Below are 24,845 nucleotides of genomic sequence, written 5' to 3'. Positions count from 1 at the left end.
GCCTTGTAAATCCTCCTCCCTGTGTGCTGTAGTGCACGCTCTTCACATGTAGCTTTTAAAAATACCCACGTTCGCGCCATAATAGTTATTAAGCGTGGTGTCAAAATGCTGATTCAAGGAATGATTTTCCCAGAAATATATTTCTAATCATGTACTATGATATTAGAGAGAAAGAGAAAGTGGGGAGAAAATGCTTTCAGAATTCCTATATAGCAAGCACCATAAAAACACAGCTGGACAAGGTGAGCCAATAAAAGGACAGGAAAAAAATAAATAAATAAAAGGAACCAGAGATAGTCAAGTTACTTGGGCTTTGTAGAATTTCTCTTCCTTAGGGGGACACATCCAAATACACCACACATAAAAACACATATTACAAGACAAAATTGAAGAACTCTGTCAATATTGCAGTGCTATCAGAGCTTTCAGAAAACAGGGAAATAGGGGAGAAAATGTAAAATATAAGCATCTTGTGAAGAAACGGCTCCACAGAGGGGCCGATGTGCAGTCCTTCAAATATCTAATGGGACGCGATGACTAAGGAAAGCAGAAGAAAACATCTTGGAGAGCAATGACATATCCCAAAACAACTTTCCGCTTTTGGACAGTGAAATGAACCCCCAGCAGTCACAGAGGAAACAAGAATAGTCTTTGGCTCATGTGACTATAAAGGTGTGTAGTTCTGCCAGAAACCCTTACCCCAGAAAGAATGTGAAACTCAAGACGAAGTAACAGTTGTCAGATGGGACATTACTGGGACCCATCACCCTCAAATTACAAACAATATTTAAAGGATTAGTGATGATTGTATCTGAGTTGTCCTGGATCTCAATCTAGAGGCTGAGGTATGCTCATTGGAATTCAATTGAATAACAACAGCTATTTATGGAGCATTTTCCAGGCACTGGAAACTCTGCTAAGAAATTTACGTGTCATCTCATCAAACCCTCACTTTGCAGATGAGGCCACGGATGCTTAGAATGCGACTTAGGCCAAATCACTCAGGCAGTAAAAGACAAAGCTGGGTTTGAACCGAGGTTTCAGAACCAGGAATTTCTGCCTGAACCACACACCTTTCCCTTAAAAAGAGTCAATAGGAAGTGCCCCCAAATAAGATGGCATTTTAGTATTTATGTCAACTCCCCCCCCCACCCCAATTTCCAAAGCAAGACCAACCTGGACATAGTTTAGTGTTTGGAGTCTTTAACCCCCAAAGCACAGAATCCACACATTCTCAACTGCCCTTCCCTTCCTTTCGCACATCACTTACCGGTGATGACAGCGGGTTTCTGCAGTTGAAAGCCTGGGAGAGGGTGATTTCTTCAATGTTGCAGTTCAGCAGGAATTGCCCATCAGAAGGGTCTGTAGGCTCTCCGCTGCCCAGCAAGCTCTACGTACTTGATAAGCACTTGCCAATGGCAAGCTTCTCCAATGCACGGAAGCTGTAGTGATGCCAGTGTCGTGCATTGTTATCAATAATAATAGTCAACGCTGACTACCACATTCTTCAAATGCTCTGCGGTTCTTTGATTATATTATCTCATTTAATTTTCACTGCAAGCCAGTGATGGTACTCTTATGGCCATTTTACAGATAAGGAAACGGAGGCTCTGTTTACCAATACAAGCACAGGTTAAGACCCAGGAATGTTCACACTGAACTCTTGTGAGCTTTCTACTGTATTGATTAGCCTCCCAGCCTCTCCAACGCCATGGGACACAGGAGAACTTTCTCTTTTTCTTTTGGCTGCGTTGGGTTTTCATTGCTGCACAAGGCCTTTCTCTAGTGGAGGACAGCGGGGGCTACTCTTCATTGTGGTGTGCGGGCTTCTCACTGTGGTGGCTTCTCTTGTTGAGGAGCACAGGCTCTAGGTGCGCGGCTTTAGTAGTTGTAGCACGTGGGCTCAATAGCTGCGGCACGCGGACCCTAGAGTGCGTGGGCTTCAGTAGTTGTGGCACATGGGCTCAGTAGCTGTGGCTCGCGGGCTCTAGAGCGCAGGCTCAGTAGTTGTGGCACACAGGCTTAGTTGCTCCGCGGCATGTGGGAATTTTCCTGGACCAGGGATCGAACCCGTGTCGCCTGCATTGGCAGGCAGATTCTTAACCACTGTGCCACCAGGGAAGTCCCAGAAGGACTCTCTCCATGTATCTTTCCCAGCAAAGAAATATTTCCTGAATGAATTGGGAACATGTATTTCCGATAGATGAAAAGCATGGCCAGTGTGGCCCTGGACATGGCCTAGGTTTCCTGAGGCGGTTACCAGTACCTTTACCCAAAAGGTTCTGTGCTGGTCAACAGGAGCGTGGAGACTGTGGGGCACAATTCCACTACACGCCCAGAAAAGGAGCAGAGGAAAATCAATCCTCGCTGGAAGCTAATGGTGAGCAAGCAACCTAAGAACGGTTGCTTCTGTATAAGATGCGGAAGGAAAATCATACACCACGCTGGACTCAGAATTGCAAAATAAGTGTGCAGAGGGCTGAGACCCCATTCCTCTTCTTGCCTTGCCCTCTCTATCAAATAAGACAGTAATTATTTGTGACTTATGTTCCTTGGAATGTGTGAATTGACGAATCCATTTCTTTCCTCTTAGCTGTGGGAGGTGTAGGGATAGGATGGCGGGGAGTGGGGGTGCCCCATCTCTGACTCTGGAGTCGGTCAACCTGAGGTCTAATAACTCACCAGCTGGGGCTCTGTGGACCAAGGAAGGGTCCATTTCCAGAAAGACACTTTCAGCTCTACTGGTCTTTAACCACAGACCAGCTGATCAAGAGGGAATCTCTTACCCCTGGCCCTCTTCCCCACTTGAGATTCCACCTAACCCAAGCAAAAACCACTTCCCTGGACTGTTGGCTTCTCCAGCTGCTGGGGGAACACTTCATGAAGCCCCACAAGGCAGGGGCAGGCACATGGCCTTAGGGACACACACCCCAGTGTTACATGGTCCAGTAACCCTGTCTGGCGGGCCCCTCTCCACAGAAACCTCACCCCGGTCTTCTAGGAAGACATCAGTAGTCTCCATCGGCAATCCCAATCATATCCCACCTGAGGAGGGGGCCCACTCCCATCAGGAGAGTAAGGACTGAGGTGGGTACAGCAATAAGATTGATACAGAAGAGCTTTCTGAAAGGAAGAGTAATATATCTCCCCAACACAATTATTTCCTGAATTATTATATGTTGAGTCCCCCCTACCCCTGCAACTTAAAACAGATCCAACCATATCCTAGAGCTTATTTGAAAACACCAACAGAGCACTTTGGACTGAGTTCTTCCCATTTAAGTAAGTCCAAGGATGTCGGTATAGGGATTGTTTTGCCAGCATTCTGTTTGGGATATAAACTTTTCCCCAAATGTCCATTCATTCATTCAATCATTCATTCAATGAATATTCATTGGGTACCTATGTTGTGCAGGTTTCTGTATTAATCTGAGAATTCAGCAATAAATAAAACAAAGCCCCTGTGCACAGGGAGATAACACTCTAATAGGGGGTGACAGACAACAAATAAACAAGTAAACACATATTATATGATTTACGGTAGCTTAGAGATAAGATCTCTTAGAGCGAGAGGAACCCTCTGAAAAAGTAGACATGGGGAGGGAGAAGGAAAAGATTTTTCTAGTAGGGATTAAGTAAACCTCATCTAGAATATTTCTTGGTACCTAGAATGTAAGCAATATGGGGAAATGTTTTACATACACAAATGTAATAGCCAAGTCCTATTTTCTTCCTCAGAAATGCAAAGCTCTCAGCTCCCTGCAAGGTCTCCAGGAAGTGCTGCAGCCCCAGCCCAGGGCCAGCATGTGTTTTCCCTGCCCACCCGGCACAGTGTGCCTGGACCGTGAATGGGTTAAGGTGGCCGCGAGATGCTTGGAGCGCTGCATAAACAGCAAGCGCGTCAGGCTTTCTAAGCATCCTTCATCTTCCCTATCTCCCGGTCCTAGGCTGTCAATCAACTGTCACTTGCCCGCACATCAGCAGCGTGTGCACATCACCAGGCTGTCAGCAAAGCAGCTGATGAGACTGGGCTCCAGACTGTCGATCATCTTTGTTTCTCTTCGCCGCTCGGGAAATATTTTGGTTCAGAGAAACAAAGAAACCTGGGCAACAATGGCTCGTAGTCAGGCATTTACTCCTGTATATGAACATGAGATCTTAACAAGCACTGATCATGCCTCACCCCCAAATGATGTTGGGGTCAGGGGTGGACAGAAGGAAGATTGAGAATCTGTTTTATTAGTAATTCTAGTTCCCTGAGCAGACCCTGACGGATTCACACACACACACACACACGCGCACACACACAGAGCACAGGAACATAAAAAAATGATAACTTGAAGTTATCTGAGCTTATGCCTCAGAAAAAAATAAGAAGACTTAGAGGATGGATGACTGCTTAGTTCGACATTATTCACCATTGATCCGGAAGGCTTTTGGGGAGAGAGTAATTGTTCAATGACAAGTTCATTTATCTCCTAGGGAATTCTGAAACGGCAGCTTCTGTACCCGACTCTCCCACTCTGTAGGGTGTGAGCCTGCTTGGGAGCACCCACACACAGAAAGCGAGTGAACTTATCAGGACCCCCGATGAAGTGGGCTTGCCAGTGCTTGCAACAGGTGTCATTATGTTGAATGTAAAGACATTCTGGAAAAGCCCCTTGTCTGGCACACTAGCTGCCCCTCTCACCCAAAATATTTATTAAAAATGTCCCAGCCTCTGAAAGCCCACAATATACAAATCTAAAGAGATGCTTCTGGCAATGAGTTTCAATTAAGCAAGCTGTCCTGCTTTCCACGGTTCGCCACTTTTGCAAAATCACCATCTATTTATTAGCATAATTAATCAACTCATCATACAATAGATCCAAATACTAAGTTATCTAAAGTCCTGTAAAATTAAGGAAAAAAAAAAAAAGCACTGGTTGTACTCTAGTGGCTTTGAAATACATTTAGCAACAATCAGATCTTTTCATTGTGTATATCAAGAGTGCTATTACCCATCATTTACTCAATGCTCTGGACCGACTCATTTGTACATACTGTGGTTGGTCCCATCATCAGCTCCGTGTTTGACACATTTGGGATGTTTTACCCTCTGACAGACAGATCCCTTCACATGTGCAACGCTGATTTCTGAAAACGCATCTCTCTCTGATCTAACTGGACATTAATTGTCTTTGTGCTGACGTATTTATGCCTCTCAGTCTTACAGCACAACTAGCAAATCTGATCTCTGACAAGTTGGCTGAACCTAATCAGGACAGATCAGCTGTTACCCAAGGTGCCACAGGCTGTAATTTAAGGATCTTTACAGAGTTATCACTCGCCAGAAAGACAAGGAACTATAAATTCTGTCAACACAAATCCCAAAGTGTGTGTTCAAAGCAGCTGTGGCCTCCCCCGCCCCCAAGAAAACATAGCACTTGTCAAACAAATACCTGAGATAATTGATAAGAGGGAATTAGAAGGATATAGCTGATACAGTGATTGTGAGGATATATTTTTAAAGGGAACTTTAGAAGCAGAGCGTTGGGTGTGAAGTGTTGCCAAGCATAAAGAAGGGTCGCAGGGAAGAGATGGACGGCAAGTCTCCACAATTCAGCTACCACTTATCATTGGGGGGCTTGGTTCACATTTGCCTCGCTCTCTAAACTGGCAAATGCCCAAACATCCTAAGCCTCGAACGAAATCTCTTGCTGCCGAGTCGGGCTGCCACCCGGTGACAGTGCCTTGATCAGAGGCAGGAGGCCGGGATTATTGTCAGCCTGTCAGCACCGTATTATTCTCTGAAGACCCCTGTGGTTTTCTTACGGGCGCAAAAAGAGGGAATATTAGAGAAAATAAACTTCTTTCTTACTGTATCGCTTTGGTCCATCTTCCAAACAAAAGGAAAGGGTTAATGTGGCGTCATCTTCAAAAAACTCGGTGGCAAACGCATCCCACCAGAGGTTGTCGCTATCCTGCAAAAAGACAGATCATTTATTTAACAGGCAAGAGTGGGAAAATATCTCAAAGAGGAAAAGAAAAGGGAAAAAGGCAGAAAAATCTAGTCATCGGTGGCTTGGGACTTAGCATATGTATGTGGGTGTTCTGGAAGGGGTGTGGGCAGGAGTGTGGTCACTCTTCAAATTAATTGCCTCGAATGAGGACTGAATTCCAATTCAATAAATGAGTTAATGCAAAGCAAATGAAAATTAATTCTCGAGGACATATTTGGGGAGATTTAATAAACATATTCTGGAGCACAATGTGACATTTTTTAAGAAAAAGTTTTGTTTTTAATGTAAAATGCATTCAGCTTTTTCTCTCTCTCTTTCTCTTTGCTCATTTAGGAGTCCGATTTTACAAACAGAAAGCACAATATTACAACCAGGTTAAGGAGAGTACGTTTTTTCACAATAATTTATTCAAAATAAAAGTTGTGTGTGGCTTGTAGCCTTCCTCTATGCAAATATCCCTATAAAAGATACAGGTATTGCTACACGGATTTATGTAGAAAGATGAGTTTGTGCACAAGCAACCATCACATGCATATGGATTGTTCTTGAGGACTGGTTTAAGATTATAGGCAATCACTTGCTCGTTATTAAATCAGTTATTAAAAACAGAATAGTTCAGCAGAATGCAAACCATCCACATGAACTCTGTTTGTTTGTCTTGGGTTGAATGTTTCCCTTGCTCATCCAGAAAATAATTTGAAATTGGCCCAGTTGAAGGCCATTAAAATCATTGCTAAGCTTCAAGGGCAGGGGAAGGGCCTCCTCTAACAGGGAATTAGGAGGGTTATACAAAGTGTTACATTTAAAAGGGGGAATCATACCTGGGCCTCATTCTCTGTATAGTGCTCGATTTACCCTCAAATTCTTAAGCACAATCTTTTTACAGAGAATTGTTGGTTAGCGCCAGATTTCAGGGCAAGATGTTTCCCAGCTGCCTGTCAGATGGCAGAAGGACACAGAGGGGCCCGCTGCTCCTCTCTTAAAGGTCCCCATCCTGGGGCCCCCGCCAAGGTCTCACCAGCCTCTCTTCCTCCCATTAAGTTGTTCTGCTTATGACAACATTAAGTTGTTGTCACTGGCAGGCCTTGGGAACAAGCCTTCAGTCCCAACGGGAATAGATAAGGGGCCACTGAAGAACGACGCTCTTCCTCTTTTCAGAAAAGAAGAAGCTTCGACAAATGAATGTCCTTGTCTCTGTTTCTCTGGCCTCCTCCCAATCGCCATACCAAAAGCCAACACTTTTCTTAGTAGAATACAGTAAATATAAAACCATCCAGGGGTATATCATGACTCCACATACAAACTACCCCCCTCCCATCTCCCTTCAGAAACAAATGTTTATTGAGCACTTATTACATGCAGGCCCTCGGAATACACAGCAGGATAAGAGATTGGTCTCTACCCACTGGCAGGGCGCAGCCGACTGAGCATCAAACAGACAGCCTCGCTCCACACCTGAGACCACGGCACATGGCCTGAATGCTGTGGAAACTGTCAGAGCTTCTAGAAAAATCTGTGGGCTTGGGAGTGAAGCAGCAGCTGGGGCAAGAAACCCTATTTGGGAGCCTGGATACACAGGGTTTTTTTCATTTCAAATTGCTATACGGATGGAAAAAGAATAATGCTTAACATTTATTGAGCGCTTACCACATGCCAAACACTGTTCTAAATACTTTATATACGTTTTCTCACTCGCTTGTCATTACCACCCTGATTCTTGGTTTTGTTTTGTTTTTTTCCCTTGTCAGTACGATATCAGTTTCTTGTGAGTAGGGGCTGTGTTTTGCCTGCTTCTCCATCTCCCAGGCCCCAGACGGTGACGAGGCCACGGTATTACTCAACGAAAGCTGTTCAGTGACTGGCTGGAACTGCTCACGTTATCATCCCAGTTTTACAACTGCAGAAACGGATTAGGTGGTGAAGGTAACTTCCCCAAGTCCACTCGGCCGATAAACAGCAGAGCTGGTGTTCACATGTAGCTTTTTAAAATACTCACGTTCATGCCATAATAAAGTGTGGTGTCAAAATGCTGGTTCAAGGAATGATTGTCCCAGAACTATATTTTAATCATGTAATACGATATTAGAGAGAAAGTGAAAGTGGGGGGAACGCTTTCAGAATTCCTATATAGGGACTGGGACTCTCGGACATCTGAGATCTGCCCCGGTCTCTGCCGACTCATTTCTCTGGCGTCCTTGGGAAGGCAAGGGCTAGGGTTCAGAAAGAAGGAAGGGAGATGGAAAAGGGCATATTTTGTCTCAGGCTGGTTTCTCTTCCAGCTCCTCGCTGTACGTACTGTCCCACATGCCAGGACTCACGCCCAGAAAGAGGCCGGCACCATGCGGTAGGGCAGGTGGTATTACAGCACTGGTGGAATTCGTCCTGTGGGCAATCCTCAGAGGAGGCTCATCCTGACACCACCTCTTCCCAGCTATGTGGACTTGGACAACTTATTTTACCTCCCTGACCCTGTTTCCTTACTCGGAAATTAAGGATAACAATAATGATAATAATAACAACAACAGTAATAACTATGTTCACAGTAGACGCAACAACAGTTACATTAATAACTATTTTGCAAGGTAGATGTGAAAATTCAATAAGTTAATGGCTGTAAGGTGCCCAGAAGAGTGCCTGGAACACAGTAAAGATCAATACAATGCCCCTTTCCTACCTTTATCTACCATCTTTGACACCATTCCTAAGGGATGAAGCATTCCATGCTCTAAAGAACTCTACATCAAAAATGTTTATAGGGCTTCCCTGGTGGTGCAGTGGTTGAGGGTCCGCCTGCCGATGCAGGGGACACGGGTTCGTGCCCCGGTCCGGGAAGATCCCACATACTGCGGAGCGGCTGGGCCCGTGAGCCATGGCCTCTGAGCCTGCGTGTCCGGAGCCTGTGCTCCGCAACGGGAGAGGCCACAACAGTGAGAGGCCCATGTATAGCAAAAAAAAAAAAAAAGTTTATATATCAAGCATGTCTCCAAATCACTTCAACTATTTGTAACCCATTTACTTGGCAACAATACCTGTCTACAACACAGTGAAAACTCTGAATGGAAATTGATCAAGGCCCAGTGACTAGATCAGTTCCTCTACCTCCATTTTCCTGTCATCTAATTCCTGGTTTTCAGCACATCTGCTAGAAAATGGACTAGTGGAAGGTAAAAGCCCAGGGAGAACCCAGGCTGATCTGAAGCCACTAGGAGAAAAGAAAGGATTCAGGCTGTAAGGAGGTGGGAGAATTGTCTATGAGCAGCCATACAGGTTCCACGGGGCCCAGACAAGTGAGTGTTGGCAGAAATCAAGGGGGGAGGGGGAGTGATGACCCAAGAAGGGGGGATGACATTTGATTCAAACTAACTATAATGGTACATGAGATAAGTCAATGTCTCAGGAAATGTCAGGACGGTTTTGGTAGGAGAAGGTCATATCAGCTGACTATACACACACAAAAAATCAATTGGCTTTGGTCACAAATCTTGCAAGAACATTCCAAAACTAAAAATGTGATATGTGCTTTCACAGGGCAAGACACATAATAGGTACATAATAGAATATATACACATTTTGGCTGATAGAATGAATGAGTGGATGAAAGACTGGAATTCCTTTTCGTTCCATCAAAAACCCAACTCAAGAAAATCACTTACACAGCTTTTGTGAGCTCTAGATGGTTGACCCTACTTTGTCTATTGGCCAATATTTTTAAACTGACACACAAAAAATTTGGATATTATTTTTAAGCTATAGTTGCCAACTGCCCCCCAACACACATATATAAGGCTTTTGAATTAGTCCTTAGTTATGAGAGGAAAAATGCTGATGGAGAAAGGGAATTAAAAAGTAGTATTTTTAAGAAAGCATTACTAAATGTCAAGTACAGGCCAGTCTTGATTTGGCTTTTTTCTGAAGGAAGGAGATCGTGGAAAGAATACATGTTTGGGGGGCCCTGGGTTAACAGTAGTACCCATAACTCAATATTTTCTAAGTTTTTTCCATGAATTGAACCATCTTATATTCACAACTGTCCTAATTGCCCCCAGGGGCAGAGCAGGCATCCTTAGAAGAATTTATACCCTTAACCTCTATGTTACATTGGCTTCAACATATGAATTCTGCCTCTTATTCGCTGATGACCTAAGTCAAGCCTCCTAACTTGTTTGCATCTATTTGCTCATTTGCAAAGTGGGAACAATCAGTTCAGTGGACTGTGAGGGCTAAGGAGAAACTGCCCAGAACATAATAGTTGCTCAATAAGTGGCAGCTATTATTATTTTTTCTTATGGTCTCCTTTGACCTTCAGATATTTATAAACAGAGAATCTGAATTTCAAAAAAGTTAAACTCCTTAGTAAAGATCAGACAGCTAGAAAGTGGCAAAGCTAAAGTTCACATCCAAGTCTGCGTAATCCCAGTCTATTTTTTTAAATAGCAAAATTGAGAGGAAGGTACAGAGAATTCCCACACCCTCCCTGCCCGTACACATGCATAGCCTCCCCTGTTACCAACAGCCCTCACCACAGCAGCAGATTTGTTTGTTACAATTGATGAACTGACCAGGCCAGGTTTTCTCCAAATAATTCTGCTTAAAAAGTGATTTTCCACCTTAGGTTGAAGACAAAAAGATTCACAAGAGTAGAAGAAGAGGCCAGCATTAATTAGCAAGAGGAAATTTTGCTTGAACAGATCTCCTCCTCCAGTTCTTTCAGATTTTGCCCACTTTCCCCCAACTTCATGTTGTTCTTCTGAAAATAAACCTCCTCTTTGAACAGCCCTTCCTTCCATTTGGCTGGCTGGTATAGTTCCTGGGATCAGTGAGGCAATTTTATGGAAGACATTTGCCTAATGACTAGGCCAGGAGTCCAAGCAGCCACTGCAATGCAGCTACAAAGACCTATGCTAAACCAAATACGAAATCTCTGGCAGAAGATCTTACAGTGTGACTGGTGGAATCTCAGTCCTCAGCCACGGAGCTGAGCTAACAGCCTCATGAGTCGTGGACAATGATAAAAAAATCAGTGCCACCTTTATTCAACATCTAGATGTCAGTCATCTAGATGGTCTGAGCCTCGCAGACAAAGGCAACGTGTACAAGAGACCAAGGAAATATAACAGAAAATGACTGGTCACGATTCTGCGGTTCTATCTATCCACAGGCTAACACTTCTGTCTCCTGATCACATACTTGGCGCCTCCATCATTGGAGAAATGGAAGAACCAAGGAGTTCCCTTGGGAGCAGGTCACATGGCCAAGTCCAATAAGCTGACCAGTAGGAGGCTGTGTGAGGAAAGTTTCCAAGGCTGTTTCGCAGCAAGGATTCCAAAGAGGAGCTCACTAAGTCTGGTTTCCCCTAAGGTGTGAAGGGAAGGTAGGATTTTCTGCCCACTCTCCATGCAGGCAATCCCCGCCAGTCAAACCAATGTGGAGAATAACTAGGAAGGGCCTTGAGACTGACCAGCAGGTCCAGATCAACCTCTCAAGACTTGGAGGTAAAGGTTATGACAAATGCCTTTAAAAACAAAGCAATAGCCTGAGGTTTTTGGTAGGTGGGGTGGCCGTGCACACCAGTTACTGCCACATAGCACAGATACAACATTTGGTGGATATATCGGAAGAGACATTCTATCCAGGGAAAAGCCACTCTTAACCGCTCTGGGGACCAGCATGGTCAGGAGTTGGCCCGTGGAGCCAAAGGACCCAGCAACTTACCTTGTCGAACCAAGGGTCCGTCTTTAACCATTTCCTGCCTCCTTGTCTTTGCATATGTTGTTCTTTTGGCCTGGCAAGTGTAGCAAATACCAAGTCCCAGTCCTTTGATTCCTTTTTTCCCTGTCTCCTGTGCTGGGAAAGCTTGATACCTCTACCCCTGTTCGAGTGTGGATCATATTATAATTGAATCACTGCCTCGCAATATAAATTTATCTAAACTTGCGGCTGCTGTAGAGGACCATGAGCTGCTAAAGGATAAGGACCAGGCATTAGGCATCTCTCCATCCTCAACAGATCTCCCACCTATAAATTACCCAGTAGGGAGTAGAACAGATGGTGAGGCCGTAACCACACAGTAAGATTCTCCCTCGGGGCTTCCCTGGTGGCGCAGTGGTTGAGAGTCCGCCTGCCGATGCAGGGGACACGGGTTCGAGCCCTGGTCTGGGAAGATCCCACATGCCGCGGAGCAACTAGGCCCGTGAGCCACAACTACTGAGCCTGTTCGTCTGGAGCCTGTGCTCCGCAACAAGAGAGGCCGCGATAGTGAGAGGCCCGCGCACCGCGATGAAGAGTGGCCCCCCCCCTTGCCGCAACTAGAGAAAGCCCGCACACAGAAACGAAGACCCAACACAGCCAAAATAAATACATACATAAATAAATAAGTAAATAAATAAACTCCTACCTAACATCTAGGTATTGAAAGGTTGGTTTAAAAAAAAAAAAAAAAAAGATTCTTCCTTGAAGATTGCAGGAACCTTAAGTCTAAACTCAGTGGCTAGGGGACCAGGGCAATGTACAAGCAGAGTCTTCTCTCTGTCATGTCACTGTTGCCTCACTTTTCATCAGTGGACGTACCAACCATGCATGTGACAAGTTCATATTGATGCAGAAATTACTTCCCACCTACACTGCCATTCCACTGAACCACCTTTGGGCATTTTTCTTGTTCTTTTCAGTGAAACATTGGTTAAGTGAATACACTTCATTGATTGTAACTTAAATAAGTGATGTTTAAAAATAAGTAAATAAATAAGTGATGTTTTACTTTATGAATTTTTAAAAATAGAGAATAGAGATAATATAGTGAAGGCCTATGGCCCATTATCCAGAATTAACAATTACTAAAATAATATCTTTCTTTCCTTTTTAAAAGGAATTAAAAATTATAAATAAAAATAAACGTCCTGGGTCTCCATAGCTTGCTGTATTTTTCTCTCCCTTCCCCCAGGCTCCCATAAACAACCATTTCGTGAAAATCATATGGCCCTTCCTAGCCCATCTTTTATATTTATATACATACATAACTCTATTCATATATAGCCCTGTTTTATGTTTTTAATATTTTATTTAAATGATATCATACATTATGTTTCCTTCTTTAAACTTTTTTTTTTCATTCAACATTGTGTTTTGGAGACGTCTCTATTTTATATATTAGGGCCTCTTCTTTCCTTATATAAGCTACATGGTAGTACACTAGATGAAAAGAATATATTTTATTTAAGCATGATCCCTAGACAGTTTCTAATTTTTTGCCATTACAACAATGCTGCGATAAGTATCTTTGCAGTGTCCCCTTGTGTTAATGTGTAAGAATTTCTCTGGGGCATATATTTAAAGCGGCCACGCCTAGGCATAGGGTGTGCACTTGTGTATATTTTGGCTCTCCCATTAGGAGGTCCCTATGCTTCCAGATTGATGACTTCTGGTCTGAACATGAACGGGTAGAGATGAAACTAAGAGCATTTCCAAGCGATATATTTCCAAGTGAGACCTAATAACAAGATCCACAGCATTACAAAACAGAGTCCAGCTCTGCCAGAAGAAGGATGAGCATCTGAAAGTTCAAAGAATATGCAATGATGGAAATACCACTACTAATAAAAGTTTTCCTATCATTCTTTTAAAGGCAGAGTGTATCCCAGGGACTTTATTAACCAAAAGCAGGATGAGTTCTTGACACAACACAAGAAAGGAAGCATAGTTGCTTCATGGTCCTCCGAAATGGCTCATGAGACAGAATGATTGAGTACCAAACACCCCAATGTGTGCGTGCACAGGTAGGGAGTGAGGACCATCTAACTCCATACACTCTGCCACGAGGATCTCATGGAGGTCATGCTTGCCTTTTCCTTTCAATCCTGGCTGTTGTTTAGTACCTGAACAGTGCATATTTAGTGCTTAGTGAATATTAATAAGTAAAAAGTGGATTCTTTTCCCAAAGCTGGAAAGTATCAATAGCAGAGAGCAGCCTCCAGGTAAATAAAGACGAAATTAACTCAGCCTGAACCCAGATCCGGGTGGAGGGGTGTGGCCTACAATTCTCCGTGTATCTTAATTAGGTAAAAACACCATTAAAGCTTCTCCACTCTAAGTAATCCCCACTATACATTTCTGTGATGAAAATCCTTGGTCCCTTTGTCCCATCTCACAGGTGAGCCCAAGTAGCCCCGGCAGCCAAATTCTATATCAGGATGAGAGATGCACTCAGGTCAAATGGCAGAAGAGAGTTTTAATTATATTTAAAAATCCACAAAAGCATTTTGCTTCCAACTCGGATTCTCTTCCATTCCTATCTCTGTCCCTCTCCACCAAAAACAGGATCCTGGTGCCAGGGTTGCCCCCCAGCATCTTTAACTTAAGCACTGACAGGTTATGTGGGATTTTTGCCAGAGTAATTATTTTTCAATTCAACAATAATGAGAAATTACCATGGCAACCACTTGTCACGTGGCACACATACACCCCCTCCAAAGGATGAACCATACATAAAGCATCTATTTCTTGAAAAGTGTGTTTTTTCAATGAAAATAAACTTAAACAGGTCAAAGTGGAGAGAATGTATGAAGGGGTCTGGAAACGGGAAGATGAGGAGGGCATTGACTTTCTTCAGTATCTTGCGGTTCTAGAAAACAATGATATCTCCTCTCCCTACTGTCTTATACACACGCACACATAGACAGCGCACTATTCATTTGTATCTTACCATTGTGGTCACTCCCATCTTACACATGTCAGTTGACCTCTCTTAGAACACACTGCAGAAAAAACATGTGTCTCCAGGACCAAGACTGATGCACACTTGGCCAGACTTGCTTTCCCTAAATTTCTTTGCCTGTCACTTGCATATGTTGAGACAGAAGATAATAATCTCCTGCCAAATCTCCTGGCTTTCCCTTTCTAGAGGCTCTCACACACTGAAGGGGGTGCAGGTTTTTATTTTCTCTAACTACAAAGGTCTTTTTGCTTCCTTCATTTCTCCAAACCTAGGAGTCTTGTATCAAACCATGTTTATTCCAAATTAGCCGCATTTAATAATAGTAGTCAACAGTTACATAGCATTTCCGTGTGCCGGCCACCATTCTGAATCCATTGACTAATATAAACTCCTTGAAGCCTCACAATGACCCTAGGGGCTAAGTCCTATTATTCATGCCATTTTATAGATGAGAAAACTGAGGCACAGAGGAGTTAAATATCTGCTTAAGACTATGAAGCTAACAAGCAGCAGAGATATTTCAAACACTGGGACTCTGGCTCTTGAGTTTGGGCTCACATAAGCGCTTTACTACGATGTTCTTTGTCTAGAGCAAATGTTCTTCAAACTTTCTACTGTCTTCTTAGTTGTTTCAATCTCCAATTAATGCACTGAATGTTTGGGGCTCTGCTTCCTGAACAGACAGCTCAAAGCAAGGCTTTCCATCACATCGATGGAATTCTACATCGAGACACAGAAATAAAAGTAATAAGGTAAGATCATTTGCTCTCACTAGCTGGTAATTTTGAACAAGCATGTAATGAACACAGGGAGAGAATTTTAAATCCCCCCATTTTATTTAATGTTATGGAATTTATTTTTTTTAATCTCATGTCCCAGAGGTTGTAGTTTTTTTATATATATTTATTTATTCATTTATTCTTTGGCTGCATTGGGTCTTTGCTGCTTTGCGCAGGCTTGCTCTAATTGCGGCGAGCAGGGGCTACTCTTGACTTATTGCGGTGGCTTCTCTTTATTGCGGAGCACGGGCTCTAGGCACACAGCCTGCAGTAGTTGCAGCATGCGGGCTTCAGTAGCTGTGACACGCGGGCTCAGTAGTTGTGGCTCGCGGGCTCTAAGAGCACAGGCTCAGTAGTTGTGGAACGTGGGCTTAGTTGCTCTGTGTCCTATGGGATCTTCCCAGACCAGGGCTTGAACCTGTGTCCCCTGTATTGGCAGGTGGATTCTTAACCACTACACCACCAGGGAAGTCCCCCAGACGTTGTAGTTTTATTTTGTTTTTTTTTTTCTCTCTCATTCTCAACTATGACTTTGTTTATTCTCAACTAAATTGCATTTGATTTAACAGTAAACGTTACCATTTTAAGAGAAATTCTAAAACGGCATGTTACTAAGAGAGTAAATTATGTGTCTTGATAGAACATCTCAGGGTTTCACTCACAGTTCGAGGCTTCCCTTTTAGAAAGGGTCTACTACATTTCACTCCCCTGTGCTGGTGCCTTGGGAGAGACATTTCTTAAAACAGGCAGAGAGACAGGAATCGGCGTCCAGCAGATATGCCTCTGTAGCTAAATCTACATCAAACACCCCAAAGACCTGGAAAAATCATGTATTTCAATCTCTGCCCGTGACCTACGGAAGTATTAATTAATTGTGAGGATTCCAAAGAGAAATGCTATTTACAATAATCTAAAAATAATGACTAAAATGTATACAAGTTGAGGTGCCAAAAATAAGCTTTGGATTTATTGCAACTATTATGAAATCATAACTATTTTTTAACGTTTGGATTGGTATCAGCTTTATGAGGGCAGGATCTCTACCCGTGCCTGTGTATTTGCTAACACCTGGCAGGCATGCAACAAATAAGTACTCAATTACTTGATTATTTAAATTATTTCATTTAACAAATAAATATCTGTTTAATTAAAACCAGCATATTCTCAAAACCCTGAAGAAACACAATCGTGTTTTCATGATGGTTGGACACTTCTATTCTCTTTTTTGTTCACGTCTGTTAAGCAGGGGTGTTAAATATTTAATGAGTGACTCAACGAAAGCGCTTAGGAGTTTCACAACGAATTACTTTCTAGTCATCACAGAATCCTTATCAAGTTGGTACTTTTATTATCCCAATTTAAATGGGGAAACTGAGGCCCCAGGAGGTCAAGATATATACCCAAGGTCACAGACCAAGTAAGGGGCAACATTGGGATTTGGTTCCTGAATATTGTGGTTCCTGAATGTTTGTTTCTAGCTGCAAAGTTTCACTGCCTATTCTCATCTATACTATTCTGGTGTGAAGGAGGCGGAGTATTTTCTTCATAATTAAATTTCCTCTGTCAGACTCCAACCTGGAAACACGCACTCTGACATATCAAAAAATAATATACTAGGGACCCTGCGCAAACCCACTTTGAAAATGACCTAGCGAAGCATTACTCTAGCAGCATGGGTCTCGCTGGTGACAGTTCTGGGCGGCGAGCACCATACCTCATATTACATCATACCCTCTAGGTGTGAGAGGTCCTGAGAGGCAGGATAATGTGATGAGGCAGCAAGTTGTATATCTTGGGAAAAATGCACCATAAAATCAGGCACAAATTTTCTGTTCCAACATACTCACAGCAGACAATGAAAGAACACTTCTGGAAAAGCTTGCAAGATGCAAAAGTTTAATTTTGTGACCTGCCCAACTGCATCGGAATCAAATGACAGGAATAATTCTTAGAGTTACCACTCAAAATCGGAAGGCCATGCCAGGACTGAAGCAAGAAAAGAAAACTCGTGTTTTCCCCTCTTCTTCCTTGGGAAAAGGGAAAAGGTTTTTGTTCACAAAGATAAATAGAAGAAATCCAGCATAATCTCAAAACTCAGAAGGAAAATAACAGGTTTCTCTTGATGACGGTCGAAGGCCTCCATGCTCTTTTCAGTTTACACATCTGTTTATTGGGGTCTTAGATTCCCTCTAAGTCTGTATCCCAGCTCCCAGCTTCTCCCTGGCCTCCAGATCCCTGGCTCCAGCTGTGTCACCAACTTCCCCCCTTGTTAACCAAAGAGGCATCTCAGACTGAACATGGCCAAAGCCAGACCCACTCCTATTTTTACCACACCTCAAACCTATTCTCCCCACTCTTTTCTATGTCAATAATGTAATTCCAAGTTGTCATTCTCTTAGCCCAAACTTTTAGGACATATTCTTGACTTTGTTCTTTTCCTAAGTCCACACCCCCAATCCAACAGCAATCTCTTTCCAACCTAGAATGGAGCCCACCCACATTTCTCTCCCTCCACCTGCACTCCTTGTCTGGGCCTCCAGTACCTCCAGCGTGGACAGCAGTGATTGCTTCCTAATCTTTCTCTCTGCCAGCACTCTGCTTCCCTGTACCTGTGCTCTGCTGAGAAGCCTGCATGATCTTTGAACAACACCCACTAGATTGCATCACTCCCTGTCGAAACCATCCGGTGGATTCCCATTGCTGCTTTTAGCCATGGAGCAAACTGTCCTGCGTGGTTGGGACTTGGTATGTTTCCTTGGCCTCAGTTCCCTTCATTGAACACAGCTCACAAGCCTGGGCTCTTGCAACACAGACCTTCCTTCTAACCCGGGGCCACACTCTGGTCCACCACAGAGACACTTGCACTCGCTGTTCCATCCGTGAGTGATGCCTTTCCTCTACTTGGCGTAGCTTTCTCTTCCTTGTCATTCAAATCTCAAGTTCTGCGTCATTTGTCACTAGTCTATAGGAGCCAACTTTTTTACCTAATCAGTCAATGTTTTTTCTCCAGGAGGAACTTATCACTTGATTTGGTCTATTTGTTGTCTTCCTACCTACTAAAAAAACATAAGCTCATTGAGATCCTGCTGCCCACTTGGCTGTAGAACCTGGTACACAGTAGGTGCTTAATAAATGATGGCTTGAATAAATGAAAATACCAAAAAATGTGTTACGAAAAAAGAAAAGAGAAATCTTATCAAAGAGACCACACTAATCTCTCTTTTGGACTTCTACAGGGCAACAATTCCCAGATCCAGACTTGTCACAGCACATTTGGCTACAACTACATAATAGAGTACTAGGAATCTGCCAGAATCTTTATTCCCTTTAATTTTTAAAATAAATATATATCATGAATTAAAAGCATTAAAAATATTCATGCCCTTTGACTTAGTAATTCTATTTCTGGGAATCCATCCAGAGGACATAATCCAAAACTATGTAAATGTTTTATATGCAAAAATATTCACCACAGGAGCCTTCATAATAGCAAAAAAAAAAAAAAAAAAACTAGAAACAATGTGCTGTCCTACAAGGGAGAAATGATTCCAGAAACCATGATAGAAAGAAAGAAAGAAAATAGGAATCTTTAAACATAATGTTTACCCATGGTTTATAATAACACAAAGGCATGCTTAGGTTATAATGTAAAATTAAGAAAGCAAGATGGATAAACAGAGCAGTAGGGCAGAATGGAGGGCTGAGAGACAGAAGCATGCATGGGACCTGGGTCTATGAAAGAAGTGGCCTTATGGGGGAGGGGGAAAGGATAGACAAATGGGTAAGTAGTGTTGGCTTTTCACATGGAAAAAATAAATTTGATTCCACTTCACATAACCAAATATAAATTCCAGATGGATGACACATATAAATGAAGAAAAACAAAGTTTTCAGACTATTTGAAGAAAAGAGAGCATATTTTGTGTGACCTCAGAACAGGGGGAAAATCTGTAAACAAACACAAGACAAATCATGAGAAACAAGCGATCCATTTGAATCTATCAAAATATAAACATTTCATATGACAAAAGACATTGTAAACATGCTACAATATAAATGATGAGCTGGAAGAGGATTAGTAACTAGGATATATAACAAACTGTTCCAGATTAAAAATCAATAACATATAAAAGAGCAAAAAATGTGAAAGTACCATTCCCAGAAAGTGGTCAATAAAGCAATGAAGAGATGTTCTGTTTCACTTGTAGTCAAGAAAAGGTAAATTAAATCCAAGCCCTTGAACATCCATGTGATTGTCAAAAAAAAAAAAAAAAAACTGAACTATGCCACACATTGCGGGAGAGCTGAGGAAACGGGAACTCTCATGCACTGTGGTCACTTCTCATCGTAGTCTGAAAGCCCCGATGCACAAGGTAGGCAGATGCCAGCATTACCCACCCACTCAGCACCTACCACTCTCCTGGACGTCGTTGCAGCCTGACAAACTTTCCCTTTATCCCTTCCGTTTCAGTTATGAAAACTTGCAATACTCCTCTCACCACACATATTTATTGTGTGTTTAATTATGAACCAAACACTGTGCATTATATATTTCAGGCTTTTGAGCACGATCAGGTAGCTACTATTATTATTCTCCTTTAACAAGTGATAAAAAAAAACCCCAACGCTCAGACAGGTTACTTAATTTTCCCATTCACACAGCTGGTACATGTTGGAATCAGTGTTCAGAGCCACGTCCTGGCTTCAGAACTCATCCCTTTTGACTGACATGAGACAGAAAATATCAGTAATAAGAGATCACATATAAGACTTGTACATTGCTTCATCATTCACAATAGCCCAGAAATGGCAACCGTCCAAATGTCCATCAACTGATGAACAGGTAAACAAAGTGGTATCTCTGTATAATGGAACACTATTAGCAATGAAAGGAGTAAAATATTGATAAATGCTTTAACATGTACGGCAAAAACATTATGCAAAGGGAAAGAAGGCAGACACAAAATGCCACATATTGAATGATTCCACTTGTATGAAATATCCTGAATCCTGGCTCTGCCACTTACTAGCTGTGTGACCTCAGGCAACTTACGTAAGCTCTCTCTGCCTCCACTTCATTGGGTGTAAAATGGATACAATAATTCCTCACCTTTCGTTGTGAGGATTATACTAGATAATACGTGGGCCAGTGACTGGAAGAGAGTAAACACCCAATAAAGGGCATTATTACTAAGTGGTGGAGAAAGTCTCAAGGCCAGGGTTGGGTGAACATTAAATAATATATATCAGTGATACATCTTATAGAACAGCCCACACACTTGACAACCTGACAGCCTGGGGCTAGATGTCAACAGCCAGCACATCTTTGCTCTGTAACCCTGGGCAAGATATTCAATCTCAGCTGCCTTCGCTGTGAAAATGGGAACCATAACGGCCCCTGCATCCCGTAGTGCTTCTGTGACGATTAAATGAACTGATACACCGGACGGTACACTTAGTAGAGTGTGTGGTACTCAAGGAGCCCTTATTAATTTTTACCCATCATTATTGGTCTGGCCATCAGTGTTGGGTGGCATTAAGGGCACCCAAGACAGAGATCTCTATCCTCAGAAAATGTATAATCCGATTATCCGGTGGTCCCACAATTGCTACTGACAGCAGATGCAAACAAGGACACCCTCCTCTGTCTGTCTCCCTCTCCAGGCTGCAACCTCCTCAAAGGCAGGATGAATGTTTTGTTTTTCACCATCTCTCTAGTGCCTTGCACAGTGCCTGTCTGGGAAAAAGCAAGGGTACGCTATCCACCAAAGTGAGTTTACAATGCAGACCTAAGGAAGAGAAGCCTCTGTTTTGCACGCCAGCCTCAAACCCACAGTTGCCTGTGGTTCGGGGCTAATTTGCATCTCAGCATCTCTGAAAGCTCTGCACTTAGCTATTCAGTTTGCTTCCTTGTCAGCTAGATATCACAACTTGCAAGGCAAAAGAGAGCTTCAGAGAATTGTGGCTTGCCTGCGGGCAGCGTATTTGTTGATGCGGGATTTTTCACTTTCCCCCTTCCATCTCCACTGAAGGCAGAAAACTGAGTTCTAATTCTGATCCTGGTAATTCTTTGCTGGGTGACCTCACACAAGTACAAATCAAAGACTCTTAAGTGTTTTAAATGTCCTTAGGGGATGTGCTTCAGGCCTTGATTTCTCCATCTGTCAAGTATAAGGATGATTCTAAGGGTCCTTCCAAAGGCATCCTGATAGAACACTCACTTCTTCAGGGATTATTGTTCAAAAACAGAACGTGTCCACCTTCCCTAGTCTTGCTTTCAGGGAAAACATTTTTGGGGGATCTTGGTCAGGGCTAAAGTAAAGGCATCATCATCACCAAAGGATGTAAAAAGGAATATTTCCATCACCTTCCAGGGTGCAAGAAGAGTCTCCATAGGGATGGCAAATGGATTTTAACCCAAGTGGCCTCCGTGATGAACTGGTGATTGTTACTTACCTGGACTCTGAATCCATTCTTACATGCAACTGATATTTATTGAGCGCTTACTATGGGCTAGACAATATCCTAGGCATTAACGATAAAGCAGTGAACAAAAAGGACATAAATCTCTGTGCTTGTAGAGCATACACAGTAGTGGATGACAAACAATAAACAAGATAAATAAGTGAAATATATCATTGATCAGACAGTGACAGGTGCACAGAAGAAAAATTATAAAGCAGGAAAGGGGGACACAAAGAATGGAGGGTAAGAAAGGAGAGGTGAGATTTTAGATGGGGCAACCATGGGTGGCCTTGCTGGAATGTCTCTTTAGATCAGGGTTTCTCAACCTCAGCACTACTGACATTGGGCTGGATAGTTCTTTGTTGGGGGAGGGGGAAGCTATCCTGTGCATTGTAAGATGTTTGACAGCATCCCTCGTCTCTACCCAAGAGATACCAGTAGCATCTCCCTTGGTTGTGACAACCAAAAAATGTCTCCAGACATTTCCAGATGTCCTTCAGGTTGACCACCACTGACTTAGAGTAAAAACCTGAAGAAAGAGAGAGAAGGAGCCACACAGAGGTCTAGAAGGATCCTGGGCAGGCACCAGAGGCAGAGGGGTGAACAAGTCTTGGGTTACCCGCCTTCCCCCAGTCACAGCCAATTTATATCAAACAAATACCTTCTTAAGTATATTTGTTCTCAAAAGAGGGTTTGGTCAGTAGAGGTGAGGATCCAGAAGTGCCCCAGCCTGGAGGTCAAAAGATCTTGATGCATTTAAGGAATGAAAAGGAGAGCCAACTATTGGGAGCCAGGAGTGAGGCCAAAGATGAGCCTGGTGAGGGCCCGGGATCTCTTCCTACCAACGAGACCTCCTAGGAAGGTTTTAAGCAGGGAAGTGTGATCAATTTAGGTTCCAAGGACCTTCTACGACAAGACCAAGTGACCACCACCCCTGAAGAGCTGTGTGGCCCTGGGTGAATTACTTCACTACACTGGCCTTTAGTTTTCTCATCTGTAAAATAGGGGATAGGGACAACATTAGTACCTGCTTCACGGGTTTGTTGTGAGAAATTATCAAAGGAGAGAATCTATGCAGAGCATTTAGAACTGTGCCTGGAACACAGAGCACACCTGGTCATAAACTTAGCCTTGATGAAGAGTACTCTCCTTAAACAAATGTTAGCTCTTCTTTGCTTCCCTTTCTCTTGGAAGCTTACCAAGGCCAAGCTTACCAAGCGAAACGTACTGCAGGTGTAGCTTTCATATCCACCCTCCCCGTCCCTGCCCTGCCCTGCCCCCACCCACACCCCCAGGCCAGCTCCAGCCTCTGTACCCAGAGCCCTGCATTTCTACTTCTAGGGCACCACCCGCTTGCCAGCTTCTCTGCACACCCGGACTGTATATTCTCTATCAGTAGTCCTTATTGGGGACAAATACTTCCACTTGAAAACCAATGTCGAAGAGGCCTTCTTCTTCCTTAAATATTTTAAGGCCCCATATACGTATAACTCTCAGTCCTGCCTTAAGAATGAGTTCCAAAGCAATCAACTGTCACCTCTGAGGGTCATCAAACCACCCACCCATCTAATGACAATGTACTACTTTCTTATAAGACATATAATGCATACACAATGCTTCTACCTGTAAAGCCTTTTTCCTCAATTCACGTTCCAGAGAATTTCTTCCAGTTGACCCTTGCACAAGCTTCCCTTCCCAGCCCTCTCTGCCCTCATCCCTCTCCCCTCCCCCACTACCTTTAGCAGCAGTAATTCCATCCTGCTTAACTTGGATACGAGCACCTGCACAGGGCCTGATACCAAGCAGCACCCCTTCTCCACCCCAGTCAGCATCCGCTGGAGGGGCTGCTGCAAGCTCGGTGACGTCACATACTGAATCTTGTGTGATCCTCATACCAAGAGAGTACGATGAACAACACAGGTGTTTTGTAAACGAGCAAGCAAACAATGTGCTCAAAGTTTACCAGGAAGCAAATATCAAAGTCATAAGCTGCATATGAATCTTCTAACTTCCAGTGGCTGGATTTCTATTTTGAATAAAATTGCCATTTGCCAAAACTTAAAAAAACAATGTTTAGACTCAAACTATGTAACATAAATATATGCACAAAAACATTGCTTGTGTGTTCCTGGGTTTGTTATCATCAACAATAACACGGTAATAGTAACAAAATAAATCACTAGCAATCATTGAACATTTGCTCTGGGCCAGGCAGTGTGCTGAGCACTTCAGAAAACTATCTCATTGAATTCTTCCAACATTCCTATGAGACAGATTTTATTGCTTCCAATTGACAGATGAAGGAAATGAGATTTTGACCAAGACCACTTCATTAGTAAATGATAAAGGCAACATTCAAATCTAGGGAGTTGTGATGGTTACTTTTATGTGTCAATTTGGCTGGGCCACCGGGTGTCCAGATATTTGGGTAAACTGTATTCTGGGTGTTTCTGTAAAGGTGTTTCTGGATGAGACTGAGTAAAGCAGATTGCCCTCCTGATGGTGGGCCCCATCCAATCAGTTGAAGACCTAAACAGAACAGAAAGACTAAGAGGAAACTCCACTGGCCTGAGCTGGGCCATCAGTCTTTTCCTGCCCTTGATTGGCACTTAAATTGTTGGCTCTCCTGATTCTCAGGCTATTGGACTCAGTCCTGTCCTCAGTCTCCAGCTTTCCAAATCACCATGCAGATCTTGGGGTCTGTCAGCCTCCATAACTGCATGAGCCAATTCCTTGTAATAAATCTCTTTCTATGTATACGTATATCCTATTGGTTCTGTTTCTCTGGAGACCCCTGACTAATACAGTGGTATACACCTAAGCTCTAGAATGTTTCCATTCTCTGTATTAAGTAGAAATAGAATTCCTTTTATTCCAGTGGAGAAGAAG

General features: G+C 43.1%; 1 protein-coding gene across 4 annotated transcripts in view; it reads right to left on the bottom strand.

Annotated features, from left to right (window-relative positions):
* LDB2 (LIM domain binding 2) overlaps nucleotides 1-24,845 on the bottom strand; it is a 380,605-nt gene that overhangs the window by 235,335 nt on the left and 120,425 nt on the right. For all 4 annotated transcript variants that reach the window (XM_065877424.1, XM_065877423.1, XM_065877427.1 and 1 more), the window contains exon 2: nucleotides 5,861-5,963. In XM_065877424.1, the coding sequence (XP_065733496.1) occupies nucleotides 5,861-5,963 (103 nt within the window). The remainder of the gene's footprint in view (nucleotides 1-5,860; nucleotides 5,964-24,845) is intronic.

Source organism: Phocoena phocoena, chromosome 5, assembly GCF_963924675.1.
Source record: "Phocoena phocoena chromosome 5, mPhoPho1.1, whole genome shotgun sequence".
In the NCBI taxonomy this organism is placed as follows: Eukaryota; Metazoa; Chordata; class Mammalia; order Artiodactyla; family Phocoenidae; genus Phocoena; species Phocoena phocoena.
Note: the sequence above shows the minus strand (reverse complement) of the source record. Positions and strands in the feature narration are given on the sequence as shown.